At 31.9% G+C, this 20,189-nt stretch overlaps 1 protein-coding gene across 1 annotated transcript in view; it reads left to right on the top strand.

Annotated features, from left to right (window-relative positions):
* drk (growth factor receptor-bound protein 2 drk) overlaps positions 1-15,487 on the top strand; it is a 74,309-nt gene extending 58,822 nt beyond the window's left edge. The window contains exons 3-5 of the mRNA XM_075375904.1: positions 969-1,088; positions 7,934-8,331; positions 14,040-15,487. Coding sequence (XP_075232019.1) covers positions 969-1,088; positions 7,934-8,273 — 460 coding nt within the window. The 3' untranslated portion in view covers positions 8,274-8,331; positions 14,040-15,487. The remainder of the gene's footprint in view (positions 1-968; positions 1,089-7,933; positions 8,332-14,039) is intronic.
* Positions 15,488-20,189: the final 4,702 nt, after the last annotated feature.

Below are 20,189 nucleotides of genomic sequence, written 5' to 3'. Positions count from 1 at the left end.
GAAAGTGTCTTAATCTTTAATAATTTATATAATTAATTTGAATCTGTGGATACAACTGAAAATATTATGTAGAATCTCTTGACCAATTTTAATGCAGTGTATCTTTAGAAAAGGGGCATTACATTTCACGAGTGAGATAATATTCAGATGAAATTCAGGTTCATTCCTCGGTCCTTTTGCAAAATTGTAATTTATTCTAAAATGTATGTAATACATTGTGAAGGCTGAGCAACATTATCAACTGATGTTTGTCATTCCCATCGTGAACATAATTTAATCTGTTATTCATTTTAATCAACTGATGTGGTGTATTTTAAACTTATTACACATATTAGCTGTCATTGCACTTGTACTGGTCAGCCAATAATCCTTTTGAGTAACACAGGCAGAACTCAATATTGTGTTGTTATTGTATGGGAAGGAATATCAAGAAGTTTGCTTAATACCATTTTATTTTTTTTTTTATGGAACCATTACTTCAGCATTGCAAAGCAGTCTGCTTTGAAATGCTGAAGTAAAAAATAGTTGACAAGATTAATGCCTTCATGATTATTATTAAGAAAACTTTTATGTTTGTATTATTAACATCTTGGAGTATATATATTGTGCTTTATAGCTAACAATTACAGTTTTATTTGTGATACCTTTTTATTGTGTTTTTTCTAATTTAGTTTGGTTCTCAAATTCTGTCTATAATTTTAATCATAACATATGAAAGTGCTATTTTATTATTAAGGGAAAATAAGATAAGATAGGTTTGAGGGATTTTTTTTTTTTTGTAAACTTGTAATTTTCATTGTTGATAACCGAATTAAAGAAAAAAAAATTAAATTTTTAATGTTCTTTAAATTTGTATAGATTGTATAGAACTAAAGAATTGTAGTCATTGAGTTATGAAAATTATTTTCAAAAGTTTACAGGAATGACAGTTTTTTTGTGTGCCTTGTTTGATTTTTTTTTTTTTTCAGTTGGTACTATGGTCGTATTACTCGTGCAGATGCAGAAAAATTATTATTGAACAAACATGAAGGTGCATTTTTAATAAGAGTGAGTGAGTCTTCACCAGGAGACTTTTCATTGTCTGTCAAGTAAGTGAGAAAATAAGTAAAATAAAACTGAGTATAACTATATAATTGATATGCTCTTAAGTCACTGGATAGAAAAAGCTATTGAACGATCTGTTAAAAGTTACAAAAAGTGATTTTTTTTCACAAGTATCTAATTCTATTTATGTACTAATTGTCATCATGAATCCTTTTGTGAACAGCATGGTGGAATGTAATGCTTAAATCATTAAAAATTATAAACAGTTTTTTTTTTCAAATTACATGGACATCATTCTTCCAACAGACTTTTTGGAGCTAATTTAGTTTATTTTTCAGTTAACTAATCTGTAGTACTGTTGTGAGTGACATCAGTCTTAAATAAAAAGGTTTGGAAGTAAACCCTGTTAGAATATAATCTAATAATATATTCTATGTTTGCTTTGTTTGTTTAATTCTATTCTTTTGACTGAATTTAGTGCAGTCTTAATTTTCACACCTTCCAAATTTTTTTATATTTGTGTTAAGAGTGTAATTTGCTTGTTGCGGTTAATGTCTTTGTATTCTGTTTTTGTGAGGTGATTATGGAAGATCGGTTCTGTTTGTGTTCAAGTCGGGAAATATTTCTAAACCCCACTGAAGCTACAGTATTAAACTGGAAAGACTGGATGCATACTTACCTTTAGATACAAATAACTCGAGGGGTATACACAACAGAATTAACTTTTACAAATCAGATTATAGAAACTGAAAGTGCATACAAAGGCATTAACCGTAACATGAAAATGATATTTGAGGTATAACCAGAAAGTAAGCTCATTTCTAAATATTGGAAACTATATTATTTATATGGTGAGTTGCCTGATGTGTTAGGAAGGGACTGATGTCATTCTTATTCAGTTCTCTTGTTTGTACACTTCTGAGTATGTGTTTATAATGTTTAAGAAAAATACCTGTCGCATATGAGATTTAGTGTATTATCAGTTTCTTGTTGGAAAGAAACACTACCAGAAGATCCTGGTCATATTTATAACATATATGGAAAAAATCCAGAGTGATTGATTCCATGGTATAGAGATGGATGTGATAGATTAATGAAGGATAAAATAGTCATACATCCTTGATGATGATGGACAAAATGAGCGACCATCTTTGATTACTAATGATTTCGTGGTTGCATTTGATGAGAAGATTAAAAAAAGCAGACAGTTCTTTACATGCAGTTTCTACACAAAATTTTGAGAAACTGAATTATCCTATTTTGTGTGCATGCTGGGTGCCTAAGATGCTTATGGAAAAGCACTTAATAAAACAGTTGTGCAGTGTATTGGAATCTTTGACTCCATATAGAGAATTAGGGGACGACTTCTTGAGAAGTATGGTCATCAGTGATGAGACACGAGTGTTGCATTTAACACCTGAAATGAAACATACTTCATCATCCAAAAAGACAAAATGCAAGCTGATATTTTTCAATCAGACTATGTGAACAGCGTTTTGGGACAAAAATAAGGAGTTTTGCTTGTCAACTTGTCTCAAGGCTGCACAATCAGTAGTGATGTTTATTGGAAAACGTTGAAAAAATTGCTTCCTGTGATCCAGAACAAGTGACATAGCTTGCTTATCCAGAGCACTGTGTTGATTCCAGACAGTATTCATCCACACACTGCCACCGCACACAACCCTCATCTGGGAATAGTTTGATCACCCTCCATACAGCTTGGACCCTTTTGCTGTGTCTTAAAACCTTCCTTGCTAACCAAGATTTTGATTTTGATTTTCACGAAGGCTACAGACTATATAGCCAAAAAACAGAGGATGTGCTGGAATATGCGGACAACCTTCTTTGTAAACCGTTTGTTTATAATTGAATTTTTCATCCTTTTTTCTATTCATGCTACATGGAGAATTCTGTAGGTCCACATTTCAAATGCATCAATTCTCCTCCGGTCTTCCACCTTGATGGTCCAGGTCTCAACACTGTATATGACTACTTTCTTTTTCTGTTTTAGCCTCCTTGTGGAACCACCACAAGGTATTACTTCAGAGGATGATATGTATGAATGTAAGTGAAGTGTAGTCTTGTACAGTCTCAGATCAACCATTCCAGAGATGTGTGGTTAATTGAAATCCAACCTCCAAAGGCCGGCCTCCATAGCACGAGTGGTAGCATCTCGGCCTTTCATCCAGAGGTTTGAATCCCAGTCAGGCATGGCATTTTCACACACTACAAAAATTGTCATTCATCTCATCCTCTGAAGCAATATCTAACAATTATCCTGGAGGTTTAAAAAAAAAATCACCAAAGAACACCAGTATCCATGATCTAGTATTCAAATCTGTATGAATATACTGCCTTTACTATAATTTGAAATCAAGAACTCTTGACTTTGAAATCAGCTGATTTGCGATGTGACAAGTTCACTACTAGACCAATCCAGTGGGTCACTGTATATGACTACTGGGAAAACTAGTACCTGAAGCAGTCTTAGTTTTGTATTTCTCGTGACTGCCGTATTATTCCAAATAACTGTCAACTTTGTAAGCATCTTCATCAAGATAATTCTTCACATTTCGGCTGACAAGCCTCCATCTTTATCTATTGTAGATCCTAAATATACGAAATGATTTACCTGTTAAAATCACACAGGGCATTACTAACTGAAAGATCATTGGCTCTTTCATGATCATAATTTTTGTTTTTTGATGTTTAATTTCAGAGTCTGTAAACGTAGTTGTACAGTCAGCAAACCTTAAATTGGTTATATGCTGGCCTGCTATTTGTACACATGCCAGTTTTTCAGGCTCTTCTGCTTCATATATTCACCATAAATGTTGCATAAGATTGAAGACAGAATACATCCCTGCTGTACTCCTCTTGATGAGTAAAAGGGCTCTGTAGTTTCATTTTCCAGTCTAATTATCATGCTGCTCTTTACATATAAGTTCTGAATGAGGGTAACAAGATGCTTAAAAGTCCCCATCTCCTTCAGTACTTGCCACACACCTTTCCACCAACTGGTTGAAAGCCTTGGCATAATCGAGGAAGCATATTTATTACAAGAGGAGTGTTGAAACTCCCTGGCTTTCTCTGTCAGCTGCCTAATATTTAGTATTGCTCACACATACTCTTTACTATGACGAATCCAGCTTGCTCTCAAGAAATTTCTCTGTCCAGATAGTATTCCATGCAGCTATGAGGTGTAGCGGCATCTCGACGATGGTAGAAAGCAAGTAAATGTCACGACTCTGTGATGGAGCTGAGTGGGAGTAGGAGGTCTGTCCGCCTCTCCCTTGTAGACCAGACTGGAGTCCATATATTAACCTAAGTTTGGGGTATGAACTAAGTTTGTAGTTCACTAAGGGAACTAGGGCTAAATTTTGTTGTTGCAAACAACATTTTTAGTGGTATGTTGTTTTCAAATTTGCCTTGAATCTGTGAGACAATAAAGTGGCTCACTAAATGTAGAATTAGGCATGGGGTTTATGCTTCCACGAACTCGATTGGTTTGTTGAGAGGGCAATAATGTAGGACATTTAAGATGTCCAGACGAGGCCTACAGTGAAGGCAAAAGCTGAGTTTAAGAATCACTGATGTAAATGTCTATTTAGACATTTACAGAGGTGGCATCCCAATGAAGCCTGGCTTATTACTGTGAGGTGTAAAAGGTTAAAGGGTGAAAGACAACTCTCGTTAAAGCCCATCAGGGCTAGGAACAGGAGGGGGTGATGTGGCCAGAAACATCACAAGGCAGGTGTCTTCTCCTATGGGGTTGGGATGTCCAGCCTCGTTAGTATTATAGATGTTCATGAAATATATACAACAAATTTTACTTGCATGTCTAATCAGAGAAATAGTTTTATAATTTTTGCAACTCTGGGTAAAGCCTTTTTTATGTAGAGGTATAAACACTTGAGGTTGCCCACCCACTCATTAGGCCATTTGCCAGTTCACCATATGTAGTTACAGATCTGGTGCATAGATGTAATACCCAATTCATCCATTGCTTTGATTATTTCTGTTGTGACACTATTGAGCCTGCTGACTCGTCTCAATTTTTTTATTGCTTTCTACACTTCCTCTTTGAGAATTTCTGATTCACATTAAATCTACCTATGTGAACTCTGCTTGTCGTGATGTAGGTTGTTGCAGTACTCTCCATCTTCCAATAGTCTGTAAGAAGTTTACCATCTGCATCTTCTGTAACCTGAAATTTTGGTTTAATGGTGACCTTAACTTTCCTTATTTCTTTGAACATGGATGGTGTTTCATTATTCCCATGCAGCTCCTCAATTTTATTGCAGGTTTTTTGAATGTATGAATTTTTATCGCAACATGATGTTTGAATTTCAGCGGATAATCTCCGGTAATGTATTGAGAACTGACAGGGTGGTGCCTTTCACCCTTCTTTCTTAGCTTACAAGTTGGACAGTTTTATTGAATAACCAGTTTCTCTAGCCTCTAGATTGCCGTACTCCTTTAGCTATCTCTAACCCTTGCTTACAGGAATGTGTTTTTAAATTCCTTTTTTAGAAGATGCTTGTTCACTCTCAACATTTTTTCTTCATTAAATTCAAACTGAATTTAACATTTAGTTTTTGAAGGTGTTCCATCTTTGGAGTGCTGATAAGATTGGTCTTCTGTTTCACTCCATTGATATGTAACTTGACTCATCAACATAGCAGATTGCAGGTGGTCCGACCTACAATCTGTGCTGTGACATGTTTTTTTTTATATCGTTAACTTATCTGAACTCCATCTTTCTGAAATCAAGGAGTAATTGATTTGGTTATGATATCTGTTGCACGGTGAGACTCATGTGTACAGCGTACTAGAATGCTGGTGAACGTGTGTATTGGTTATTTGAAGTCTCTTCTTTTGACAGAATTGGAGTAATCATTCTCGACAATTGTTTCTTTTACCAAGACTATAGCCACTGTGCACTGTTATTGCCGTTTCTGCACTGCCTACCTGTATGTTACACTCACCTTGCACAATTGTGATTTTTTTTAACTGTAGCGAGTCATAGCATGAGACAAGTTGGTTATAAAACTTTTCTATTTCTTCATCTTCTTCAGCTGTTGATGTTGGAGCGTGTATCTACATTATATTGAGCCTCACCGGCTTTGTGTTTAATCTCACCAGAAAGATTCTATTGTTAATTGGTCTATATTCATATACCACATCTTTAAAAACATTCCCTCGATACTACAGGGTGATTCAAAGAAACGGGAAATTAAAAAAATTAAATAACGTTAATGAAAAATTTTTTTTAGAAAATGAATTTTATTTTGTGTAATTGTACAAATGTTGCCATTTTAGGATACATACATTTTAGTTTATTTTTTAAACATGACATCTTGCAGGTGACCTCCTCTTCTATGCAAACTCTCACAAAGTCTCTTCGTTAAATTGTTCATGGTTTGACCTAACATCTCAACTGGAATTTCCGCAATTGCTTCTCAGATCTTTGCCTTCAGTTCTTCCGTTGTAGCAGGTCTACTGTAGAACACTTTGCTTTTAAGGTGACCCCACAAAAAGTAATCGCAAGCTGAGAGGCGATCTGGGAGGCCATCTAATGTCACCATTTCGTGAAATGATACGTTGTCCAAACAATCTGCGTACAGCTGCGATCGATATTCGTGCAGTATGTGATGTTGCTCCGTCTTGTTGAAACCAGGCTGTGTTAAGAATTGGTGGAAATCTCTTTTGTTGTTCCACAACAAAGGTTTCAAGCATGGCTACATAACAAGCCGACAGCCATATGTAATCGCAAGACCGTTGTCATCCTCAAAAAAATAAGGGCCTATAACACCATAAGATGACATAGCACAGCACACAGTCACTTTCTGGCTGTGCAGCAGACGCTGGTGTAGCTGCATAGGATTTTCTTGTGCCCAGTATCTGAAATTTAGCTTGTTAACAAATCCACTGAGGTGGAAATGCGCTTCGTCTGACATCCACAGTTCGTGAACAAACTCTTCGTTATCATTTATCTTCTGAAGCATTACATTACAGAATCGTGCTCGCACAACTGCATCGTTCGGTTTCAGTTCCTGGATGATCTGCAACTTGTACGGATGGTATTGCAAGTCCTTCACTAACATTCTTCAAACACTTGAACTATGCAATTGTAAAGATGCTGAGAGATGATGGATTGACCGATGTGGACTTCATGTGACAGCATCTTGTAAAGCTTGAACATTCTGTGGTGTACGGATGGTTCGCTCACGGCCTGGAGGTTTCTTTTTCATTGTCGAACCGGTTTCCTCAAAATTAGATATTCATGTTTTAATTGCATGTGCTGATGGAACACGGTCGTGCCGTCCCAGATTAAAATGACGGCGAAATTCTCTACACGCTCCCTCCACACTGTTTTTGTTTTTGTAAAACGCTTTGATAGCAAATGCACATTACGCACCACTCCAAGGATCCATGACAACTAAATGGCAGGTTAGGTTAGAGAGGCTGGCGCCACTTATCAAATGGTACCAATCGCCCACGGCTACCAACACAACTTTAAAAATTTCCCGTTTCTTTGAATCACCTGTATAAGTGTGACATCACTGCTTGATTGTTCCGATTTTCCTGAGAAATATACCACATTTCCTTCTGATGTACTGAAGTGGTCGTTGTCTCCATAAGTCCCAGTTTAGGAATCTGGATTGTTTGACATTCTTGACAACTGCAAGTTTGCTGACTTTCATTAAGCCTCTTATGTTCCAACTTACAATGTTGTGTACTCTTCTGTCGATTGTAGGTGAAGTCCCACTCACCTGTAAACTTTACAAAATAGTTGATTATTAAAGAACACCTGCTTTAAATCTGCATTAAATATTAAAAATCTAGAATAATATTTATGTGAAAAATATTTTGTTTATCGTTTCAGATGTTCAGATGGCGTCCAACATTTCAAAGTATTACGCGATGCACAAGGAAAATTCTTTTTATGGGTGGTAAAATTCAACAGTTTAAATGAACTAGTAGAGTACCATAGGACAGCATCAGTGTCACGTTCACAAGATGTTAAATTGAGAGATATGGTACCCGAGGAGTGCCTAGTACAAGCGCTGTACGATTTCCAACCTCAAGAACCAGGCGAACTCGAGTTTAGACGAGGTGATGTTATCACGGTCACCGATCGTAGTGATCAACATTGGTGGCATGGCGAGATTGGTTCTAGAAAGGGACTTTTCCCTGCAACCTACGTAACACCATACCATTCTTAATGTGCTAAAATTTATTCACAACTTGTGCTATACCATATGTTATTGTGTATTCTTTCTGGTATGTAATACTAACGATTAATATTTTTAAAGAAGTCTTACTTTGTTTCTACTCTCAATAGATTATTTATCATTCTTTACATTTATTTATTTATAGATAAAGTAATGTAGTAGTGACAGGCTGATGCACAGTTTGTGTTTTTTTGTTTACTAATGAAGCTCCTTGAAAAATTACTCCTTTAATAATTTACACTTTTATCGAATTAATATTGAAGAAAATTTTTTTTTAGTTTTACTTATTTCACTCTTTTTTTTAAAAGTAATTTTATAAAAAAGATCTCAATGTGTAACAGTAATCATATTTTATAAAATTTTCATTAACAGTTTGACCTACTTGGTATTGTAATCGATTATCACACGGAGCCTAATTTTAGAAGAGAGGTATGATAGGTACAGAATAGTGACTACTTTTATAAGTATACACTGATTATTTTGTCCGTGTAATGATCTGTATTTTAGCCAGATAAAGATATATTAATATATCTTTATCTGAAATATATCTTTAGCTAAAATAGTTGTACCTTACTGACCGTAGTCAAAACATTCTAAGTGATGAATTGTTATTTCAAGTACATAATTCATCCTAAAAATAGATTTATGTCATAAAATGCAAAACTCACTAAAAATATTTCATAAAATAAATAAATATACATTTACAAGAGTCTTAGATAAGACTATATAGCATCGGTAAAATATGAGCAGTTCAGCAAAAGGATTTCAGGGAGTACATCCTGGAAATTGAATGGTGTGTGCAAATTAAGGATAAAATACCCAACAGCTAAAACAGAAATTAATGAATCTATTACCATCGATTGCTGAACTTATAGAACACAAAGTGCAATTGCATCTCATATTGTTGGAATTTTTAATGATGATGTTAAAATACTGGCCAGACCGAAGGGTAATGGCCATTATTAGTTGGTTGCATGGAATATATAAAACTAAGACAATTATTACACATTTTTCATTTAGTTCATTCTAAACTCTGATGTCATAATTTTAAAGTTTCCTGAAATTAAAAAATTGAATAATTTCGATACACTATTTTTCAATTAATACTGAAGATCTACTGTTTTGCCTTATTAATATTTTAAAGTAAATATAATTTAAAAAATGCAATCTGTTTTAACAATATCAAGCTATTATACAAGCTAAATTATTACAAAATTGTGCAAGTAATTTTGTATTCAATATGATAAATAAATTGCTTTTGTGAATATCTCACCATATTAAAAAAGGGTTGTGGTTGTTATTGCAGATTAACCATTCAATACACTGTTGATACAACATTCTTATATACAGAATCAGTATCATAATGTATTCAATATGTGATATTCTCTTTAAGTACATTGCTGTCATTTATTTTTATTTACATGCAACTCGTAAGTTTGAATTTATCCTTGTTTAACTCATCAAATTTTGTATGTTATTTTGATAAAGTTTATTCCTTATAGTCATAGAGCTTAATAACTTTTTGAAATAAACTTTATTTTAGCTTGCATATCTATTTTTATGTTGTTAAATAACATTTATAATCATTTGGTTCAGTGTTATTTATAGGTCTAGTTTTTTATCATTTGAAATAGTAGCAGATTGTATTTTAACATAAAGATTTGATACAATCTGATTATGATGTTTCTGAGTATTTGATAATGTATTATACGATTAATAATCTTATCAGACAATGAAAGTAATATCGAGTTTATGTGTACGCATTCATTATTAACTATTGCCCGTTCAGCTGGCAGGAGTAGCAGGAATGATAGCACTATAGTTGATCTTTTATTGAAATAAACCAATAGTGATATCTAACATTCATTAAAAAACAAAAATTATTTTGTAGATTGGAGTCTTGTAAATTCAAATGAAATGACTTCTTTATTTTAGATGAAAATTTGGGACACCTTTATATACGAGGTTTGATAAAAAATGAGCAGAATTTAAAAATTTCCCATACTGTATAAGTCCAGTTATTGTCACAATTCTTTCTTTGTTATGTTTGTACACTTGTCCATAACATTTTTTTACATCGGTAGCCATATGGATGCTTAGTTTATTGTTTGTTCTGGAAAAAGGTTACACATATTTGGTATGATCAACGATTATTAACTTGTGGAAAAATATTGGACAATGAATTTGCATTAAATTTTGCTTTAAGAATGGAATAATGTTCTGAATGTTGTTTTTTTGCAATTCTTTTATGAATAAAACAAGGATTTCAAATACAAACAAATATTTCCAAGAGGGTCGTGAAGTCGTTGAAGATGTTGAGCGCCCTGTATGTCCCAGTACATCAACAACCAATGACAGTGTTGAAAAAATGAAGAAAATGATTATGGATAAATCGCTGAATCACTATTAAAATTGATGAGGATTACTGTCTAGACGTTCCATGCCGTTTGCTTGAAGCAATCCAAAGAAAACGCCCTACATGGCATGAGTGGTAACATTTGGTCTTTTATCTGGTGGTCCTGGGTTCGAATCCCAGTCAGGCATGGCATTTTCACACACGCTACAAATCATTCATCTCATCTTCTGAAGCATGCTTAATGGTGGACCCAGAAGTAAAAAAAAAAGCCCCGTTTTTGTTCAAAATGATTAATGGCAATTGTACCTCAATAATGCACCTGCTTTACTTCACTTCTTGTTCATGATTTTTTGGCCCAAAAACATCACCGTTATGATGCCTCAGCCTTCATATTTGCTGGTCATAGCCCCCTATGACTTCTTGCTATTCCCCAACGTGAAAACAACCATGAAAGATGATGTTTTGCCAGCATTGAAGAGATAGACAGATTCGCTGAAGGAGCTAAACACCGTACTGGAAATTGAATTCCAGAGGTGAATCAAAGATTGGAAAAAGCACTGGTACAAATGTATTATATCTGAAAAGAGTACTTTTTAGTTTTTACTGAACAAAATCAGTATTGATGTATAAATAAAGATATTTTAAGAAAAACTCCATGTATTTTTTGATCAAACATTACATTTTTATAAATTTTTTCAAGATAATTTTATGAAGTTATTGTTTTAGCTATAAACTATCATGAGTACAAACACACTTAAATAGGTTATATTTATGAATTTATGAGAATTTAATGAGGGCTACATCAATTATATTGAGAATTGATTTTTTAAATGTAAGCTGTTACATTTGCCTGCATTATATATAATTTTCATTGTTGAAGTAAATGAGATGATTAAATGAATCTTAGTTTCAGATATTGCTTGGTTGACATGAATTGGAAACATAGGATAGTATTATTTGTAATTGTATCTCTTAAATATGTCGAGTCTAAAAGTGAAATCTCTCGTAGATTGTACTCACTTGTGATTGCACTCAGTAGTTCAACATTTCAGTATTAGTTTATTCATATCATCCATATTCAGCATTCTTTCTTACGTCCAAAAATTATTTTAAAAAATTAAGTGTTTCTTAACCTAAGTGAGATTTATTTTTTTTTATTTTAATTTTCACAGCTGCTACCATTTTTTGGTTCATTTTGGAACAAAAAGTGAAAAAATCTGTAACTCCCCTTTTCTCATTTCTTTGTTATCAACCTTTTTTTTGTAGAAACTGTCCACAATTTCCATTCATTTATCTGATAGAACCAAATCGTTTGATACGTACTGGATGAAACCTGGTACAGCCATCTTGAGTTTACATGGGTGTAAAATAGTATATCTGTATACATACCCTCCTTCTGGAGTAAAGTAAAAAAAAGTAAGTTTTTATGCAAAAACCCACCAGGTTGGTCTAGTGGTTAACGCGTCTTCCCAAATCAGCTGATTTGGAAGTCGAGAGTTACAGCGTTCAAGTCCTAGTAAAGCCAGTTATTTTTACACGGATTTGAATACTAGATCATGGATACCGGTGTTCTTTGGTGGTTGGGTTTCAATTAACCACACATCTCAGGAATGGTCGAACTGAGAATGTACAAGACTACACTTCATTTACACTCATACATATCATCCTCATTCATCCTCTGAAGAATTATCTAAACTGTTGTTATCAGAGGCTAAACAGGAAAAAGAAAGAAAGTTTTTATGCAAAACTATTTTTTTAATAATATCTACTATTTATAAAAGTATTATTAAAAGTTTTTTTTTTGGAAGTGTCAAGCAACTTGGAAGCAAGCTACATTTATTCCTGTACCATAAAAAAGAGAGCGAATTAGTTAAATAACTTTAAACTGTTTTCAGTAGTTGGAACCATTCCGAAGACAGTTAAAACTATTTAATTAAATTTATTCTGTTTCAAATTTCTCCAGACCAACATGTTAGTTTTTTATTATGCGCAGATCTAACGTCTATGTCTTCAAATCTAAACAACTTACTGATAAAATAGCTCATCTTGTCCTAGGTAAAAAGTTGGACAATTTCAACTTTGATAATGGTCTTTGAAGTGATTCAACCATTTTTGTTGTGAAGTCTAGCAGTACCATCTCTACACAAGTACTGTGTTTAAAATAACCTACTTCTTGGACCATCTCATTTTATTGATGATATTAAAAATATATTCCAATCTAATTTTCAACTTTTTATCTGATAACCTTAATATTTTCCTGCAATAAAATGTTTGAATCCACTAATAAAGTGGTTTTGTAAATAAAATTAATGTTTCTGTTTACAGATTTCATGCTAGTTTGAGACGAGTAAATGTTATTGGTGAGCTCTAGTTCTCTTACGTTCTAAATTATTTTTGGTTTGCACAAAGCACTTCATAATTTTTGTATGACCAAAAAGATCGCAAGGCATTTTAAATCGCATTAACATCTGTTTAAGTAATTCTTGTAGGAAATAGATTTTAAGAATAATTCAAACAGAAAAATTTGCTATGAGGTCGCATATAGAATATATGACCAGTCATCATTGCCAGTATATATTTGAGTTTGAAGCAGTTCTGATGCTACTCATATAAAAAATCAAATTTAAATTTCACAATTTGTTAGGTCATCTCTACCTTTGAAATTTCTGTGTAACTCTCTTGCCTAAGAGAGTTACACAGAGGTCTCTCTCCCCTGTCACAGAACCTCTCAAATCCTAATTCTAAACTCATGTTAAACAACAGAAATTTTCAGCCCACTGTGATGTCTGAAAGCAGTTAAGCGTAAACTAAAAAATTGAATGTGCTAACAGTAAATAAAGTGAAATATCACCTTCAGCACTTTCTGTTATGTTTGCTAAATAATTTTATGTATGATTTGATTTCTTATGATCTGAAAAGAAGAAATTCTCACACAAGTAAAGCAATTTGATGTGATACCTGCTGCATTTTAGAAAAGTTGTTGATTTCTTATAGATTCATGCAATCAAATAATTTGGTGGTCTTCATATCTGTTTTGTTTCTCCAGGTAATTTTTTTGATTAAGGTTAGTTTTTCCCAACCTTTGTCCTCTTTCAGTACGGCACATCAAGATGTATTTCAAATAGTTTCATCGCCTCCCCTCCCTCTTTTTGCCGGATTCAGAGTGGTAAGTATAGTTTTAGGAGCGGTGAAAGGTGAAGGCAGTCTTAATATAAAAACGTAACTATTAGGGCAGTTAAAATTGATTAAATCATATTCTCAAATTTGTCAACCTCACCAGGCATGCAAGTCCTTTATCAGAGTATAAATTTTTTCATAAAAATATAAAGGTGTAGCAATTAACACGTGTAAATGTATTTTAATTGTAGGTATTCTTTCATCGTTACTTTTATTTTTTTCAGCCATTGTGATTGGAGCTGGGCTTCCTTTTACTTAAAAAAGAGAAATTGTGACGATCTGACTTTCAGTGACTAGAAACAACTGTCGTCAACAGCTAGGAACAGTTGACAGAAGAACAATTTATAAACTAATAAATCCTCGTGACTATTGGTTGTTTAATATTTAAGGGAAAAAATTAAATAAATGAAGGTAAACCTCAGTAATAAATATACAGTAATAGTAAGAAGAGGAACAAGTTATTTACAGTGCAGCTTCCTTCAGTTTTATCAGTTATTTTATTTATAATACTAGTATTGTTTTTGTGTAATATTTATACCCATTTATTATTTTATTACTGTTAGTATTAATATTATTATTATTATTATTATTATTATTATTACAGAATAATGTGTATAATGTGACAAAATAATAATAATATAAAAGTGAACAAAGTTGAATAAGCACATTAATTTTTGTTTGTTGTTATTGTTTTAAATTTAGCTCATTTATTGTATGAATGCCATCATTAGTGGATATTATGATCTTACAATAACAATGTTATTTTTATGATATTTTACTTATGGCCTTTGATATATGATATAACACGTTTAAGTAGCTTATACCTGTTAATTATTATTGTCAAGTTATATGCGTGCACACCAAATCACACAAACTATTATTTTATTATTTTAATTTATATTGATATACATGTGGTTTTTGTATAATGTTCACTGAATGACGATTAATTTTTCTGAGTCATATTTCTACAGCTCTGGCACATCAGGTGCTTGTTTGTGTATAATGAATTTATTTTTTCTATGTACAAACATAGACTTTTTTTGCAGCAAAATTATAAATTTTTTTAAGCATAAATTACTAGTTCTCGACTACCTCAATGGCTCAACTGAACATGTTCGCTCACTGTCCAGTGGTCCAAGTTTGGATTCCTTTTTTCATGATCATTATCAATCTCTGTGCACAAGTTTAGATTTACATCAACATCATTTGCTATTAATAAAACAATATTTATATTGTATAATGAATCAAGTCTTCCCTTAAAATATAGTTTTTATTGTATGTTTAATTTAATGTTTATTTAAATGTGAAATTAATATTGTTGATTAATTATACAAATTTTGAACTTAATTATTATGAGGTTGCCAAGTCAGTAAACTAACTATGCAGGTAACAGATGATTTTTTATGTAAGAACTTTTACATGTCGAGTGAAGAAAATGCATGTTATTTTAAATTGAGATTGTGATAGTCAAGCTAAAAAATCACTATTCAGTAATCGTTCAAAGTATCATTGGCATAAGCTCATGGTTAAAGAGTTAGGGATCTAATTACATTGAGATTAACAGACTGTTATTTGCTTTAGAGCATAAGTAGCTGAGTTGAAGCGCTCTATAGAATTAGTGTGTATTTCAAAGTGATATAAGTGTCTTTAATAAAGTTACTTAAAAAGAAAATGATAAGTTTAGTCGAATGATCTTGCATATCATTTAAGATTTTCTATTAAGTATTGAAAATTCAGCAAAAAAAAAACCTTTAATGAAATAAGAGTAGGATTAACATCAATCTAAATTTATTTTCATACAACACAAGAAGCCAATTTATATGAAAATATGTTAATCAGTATTAATTATTTTAATATCTTTTTTATTATTAAAATGCTTCTAGAATATTCTCTTTATTATTTGAGCACCTTTAAGTGCAACAGCACCTAAAGTTGTCAGTTCTGATCTGTTAATATAAAAAAAAATGTATTATGTTTCTTTTAGTTATTAAATAATTATTTTTATTTATTGTTTATTCTATTACAACATTATTAGTTTATTTCCATGTTATTTCTTCGAGATATACCATAATTACTTTTGTATGTCATGCTGTCTTATAAGCCGCACACTTGTATGTTGGCTTCTGTATATTTTATGTGATGTATTTGTGTAATTTTTACTTTATTCATCTGTCTGGTGACGTTAACTTTTCATAGCTAACCTACAATACTGAATTCTGTTAAACCAGTCTACTATTAAATTATATTTGTGACCTATTCATTTTCTTGAGCATAACATATGGCGATTATGCTTTTTCTGTCTGCTGTGATCCACATCATTTTTTAGATGATCGTTTTTCATAAGCTACCGTTCTTTCGCATTTAGGTTTTTCCTTGCTTTTGTTTATGGATTGTAATTACTGAAAGCATTTTAAAATATTCTGTTAGCTTATAAGTATTGAACTTTATTACAAATAAACGTTGAAAGTTGTATTTCTTATGTAAAACATTTCACTTTAAACCGCCTGGCTGATTACTCTCTACTTTAAAATTTGTAAAGGCTTTATGTTTTTTGCTATTTTTATGCCTTAATGTAAGTCAATGATTGAAACCACAACCTGTACTGACACTAAAATAAAGTTAATATTTCTTTTGTTATTTTATATTTTGTTTTCGATTACCTGCTGGTCTTTATTTAGCGGTTACTCAGATTAAAAGATGTTTCTTCTTTCTTTGATCTCGAATGCAAGTCTTGGTTTTTATCAAGCTTCATTCAGCTGCCTGATTTTCTCAGCAACTATTAATTAATTAGTTTTAATTTTTAACCCGCAGTTAACAAATACAAATGTGAATTCTTAGTGTTCACGTTGTAAAATCATAGAAGTAAATGAAGACCAAATTAATTATTACTGTGTTTTGTAGAATCGGGTTAAGTTACATGATAAGGAGCCCAACCTTATCTTGTTACCTACCATCCTTGTCATGTAAAATCTTTAATGTATCGATCAGACAAGTTTTTCTGCTCCTTATTATTCCACAAAGCAAGTTGCCATACCTGCATTTGTAGTTTTTTAATTACGTTAGAAAATTAATATATGTCATGTACATTAGTAATAATGGTATGTAAGACAATTTTATTGTTATTTGTATTTTTATTTGCAATAAATTAAGTTATACGGTATCATCAATTCTTTTAATATAAAATTAATAGTTCAAACATGTGCTTTCTTTATTATGTCTTTTATTAAATTATGTATGTAATATTATTATAGCATAAAAGTTGCCTTGATCTTCTCTACATCTACGATTAGCTGCTATGAAAAGATTTAGGCATCACTAACTCTGTTCTGGGTGATGAATTTCAGTGAAGCTGTAATAATTTGTTTCAGGATTATAGCCTATTTACTGATAATTAGTGAATCAGCTGTATAAAGTAATTTTTTTATTAAAAATACAATGTAGTGATGTTATAAAACTAAAAAAAAGAAGGTTTCTAAAACTGAGCGAACTGCATAAAATTTTTAACCTTATTCAATCGAACAAATTTTAATTGATTGCTTTTTTGTATCAATAATATGTTGTTAAGAGGTGATATAGCTTTTGTCCTATATATCATTGAAAAATATATTAGGTTTAATTTTCTTAATATTTGGCACTGTTGGTATTATACAATGTAAATAAAAATATATGTTTATTATCTTTAATAAAATGAGTATTTTATATAAAGAAAATTAATTTTCTGTGTAATAGTAATAAAAATAAATAAATTTGTTCCAGATCAAGTGTGAGTAGTAAACTCACAATTTCTCAGCAATAATAATTAATCAGTTTGATGAAAGCAGTGAGAATAATTTTACATACGATGGCTAAATATAAATATATTAATATAAGTTAAAAATTAATATAAAAACATGACTACCATTCCATAAAACAGAAAGCAGATTTAGATCCAGAAGCATTTATTAGTATTTAATAAAGGATTGTGTCAAATTTTAATGTCATAATATTATTATTTCATATGCACATTAGAGGTCGAGTCCCAGATCATGGACCACAACCATAACAAAAAAAATTTTTCTTATGTAATTGAAGGGAAATAATACCTTTAGTAGTTATGTTGTATTACTTTTTTTGGAATTTTGTTCTATTTTTAATATTTAATGTTCTGCTCATCTCGTCGAGATCCTCCAAGAATTCAAACACTGCATTTGGTGAGAAGTAGCAACCAGCCAGTACCACCTTCACCGATTTCATCCAAATGAAACTCCTGCCTCTCCCAGACCTAATGGTGGGAAATATAGAACTAATATTTCCCACCGCCACACCTTGTCTAACATCCACAGGCTAATAAGGCTAACATTTGCACAACGCCAAATCAAGGATTCCAACACCAGTTTTAAAATTGATGTCCCGCTCCATAACAACCACCGTAATCTCATCATAGACTACAGGACTTCTTGCAGCATTAATTTCCAAAATATTCATGTTTGAGAGGACGTCCTTCCTTCAAAGGCATGACCTTATAAAATCTTGGCCAGCAACATAAGCAGGGTCTAAATCAGAATTGTCAGATATTGAAAAATCATTACTGTCAACATATGTATCTTCAACTTAATATACTTCAACAGGTAGTTTTTGAAAACTCAACTTACTTAGAATATTTAACACAATACAACAATTTAAAGGTAAATTGAATGTAGTTATGCAAAACAGGACTAACCCACAATTCATTATTTCTGAATAAATAACAAAGTTAATTTTGTTATAAAAAATATTAAACCTCTTTGTATGGAAATAATTTTTCACCATATACTTCTAAAATATTACTCTTTTAGCTAGTTAAATGCGGATGTAATTTCTTTACAGTTAAAGAAAAACAAAAAAAATGAGGATTAGTTCCATTATGCATTTTAAGATTTCAAACAGGGGTAAGTCTTCTAAAAGGAACAATGCCACAAATGTGGTATAGTTTCGTTTTTCCTCTTTGAAAAAGAATAATACAAAGTTAATAATCAAACACTGTTTTTTTTTTATTTTAACTAAGTCAAATTCCTGTAAAATTAGGTTTACATTAACTGTTATAGCCTATTATTTTTTTTTAGTCCAAAAATAAAATTCTAAAATATTTTTGTTCTTAATACTTTTTTATTCTACATCAAAATCTGGATTACTTCCAAAGCCACCCAAATCATCTTCAATATTATTTAAAGAAAACAGCTGCTTGTAAAAAGGAATCCTTCAAAAGAAAATGTCTGATGGAATTAATATCTTTGAGTTTTTTTTGGTGCTGTTCCCTTCCTTTTGAGCCACAGTCGAACCAAGTAATCTTTCAAATACTGCTTATGGCGGTCACTAACTTTCTTTTTTGATAAATCTACTTTAACAACATCAACAGTGAAATATTTCTTTCATGATAATTGAAAGTGGTTTTTCCTTCTCTAAAATTATTTCTCTTTTTTTCAGCCAATTTAAGGTAATTTCCATTCTTCTATTTTTCTTAGTTCCTCGGTCCCAAAAAAATTTTTTTCTTTGCATTTCCTTTTCATCAGCGGTTTCTTCTTCCTACAGTGTTCCATAAACTTTATGTAATCTGATGGTATGTTCTCTGTTGTTTAGACAAAAGAAGTTCAATTTTTCAGAAATCATCATAGTTTGGCAGGAAGCTGTGTCCAGGAGTAGGTACTGTAGAACAATCTTTTTTAATGTAGGATGAACTTGTAAAACTGTTTTTAATAATACAATTTTAATATTTCAATTCTGATTTCTACATGAATTGCTCCAGGGGTACAGTTCAGTAACTTTATGCGATACATTTTCTTTAATGTGTGTAATTAGACTGAAGCTTACTTCCTGGGTCCTTTCGCCAGCTATTCCTTCCTTCAATCATAGCAAAATTCTCTATTTAACTTCTTCCCTGAGTAGATGTCTAGATGTACAACTGGCATTTGCTAAACATAACGTTCATTGGAATTCTTTGTAAGGGAAGAGTTTTTTCTTTGTTATAAGTCATGCATTCAAAATTATCACTTTTGTTGATCTTTTTAAGTCTTCTTTCATTAGATCGCGGGTTTCTTTCCACAGCTTAATATGATGGTCATATTCTCATAATATTTCATCTTCTTTTTTATTGTTTATTAAGATGTCAAATGTATCGCATTTGTTGCAAGTATCTTTTTTTTAATGATTTAAATCTCTTATTCCTTATTTATAAATCGAAAAGCGAACAGTTTTTGAACCTTCGTATTCTTTTTCATATATATCGTACTTTTTATAAAGCGTCAATTCTGAAGGCAAGTAATTTGATTGTGTTTCTGACCGACAGTAATGTGATCCATAACAAGAAAATTATGTTCAATATTACTTCGCTCGTTGGGTGTTATTTTGTTAGTCATTAT

Source organism: Lycorma delicatula, chromosome 9 (genome assembly GCF_047948215.1).
Source record: "Lycorma delicatula isolate Av1 chromosome 9, ASM4794821v1, whole genome shotgun sequence".
Taxonomy (NCBI): Eukaryota; Metazoa; Arthropoda; class Insecta; order Hemiptera; family Fulgoridae; genus Lycorma; species Lycorma delicatula.
Note: the sequence above shows the minus strand (reverse complement) of the source record. Positions and strands in the feature narration are given on the sequence as shown.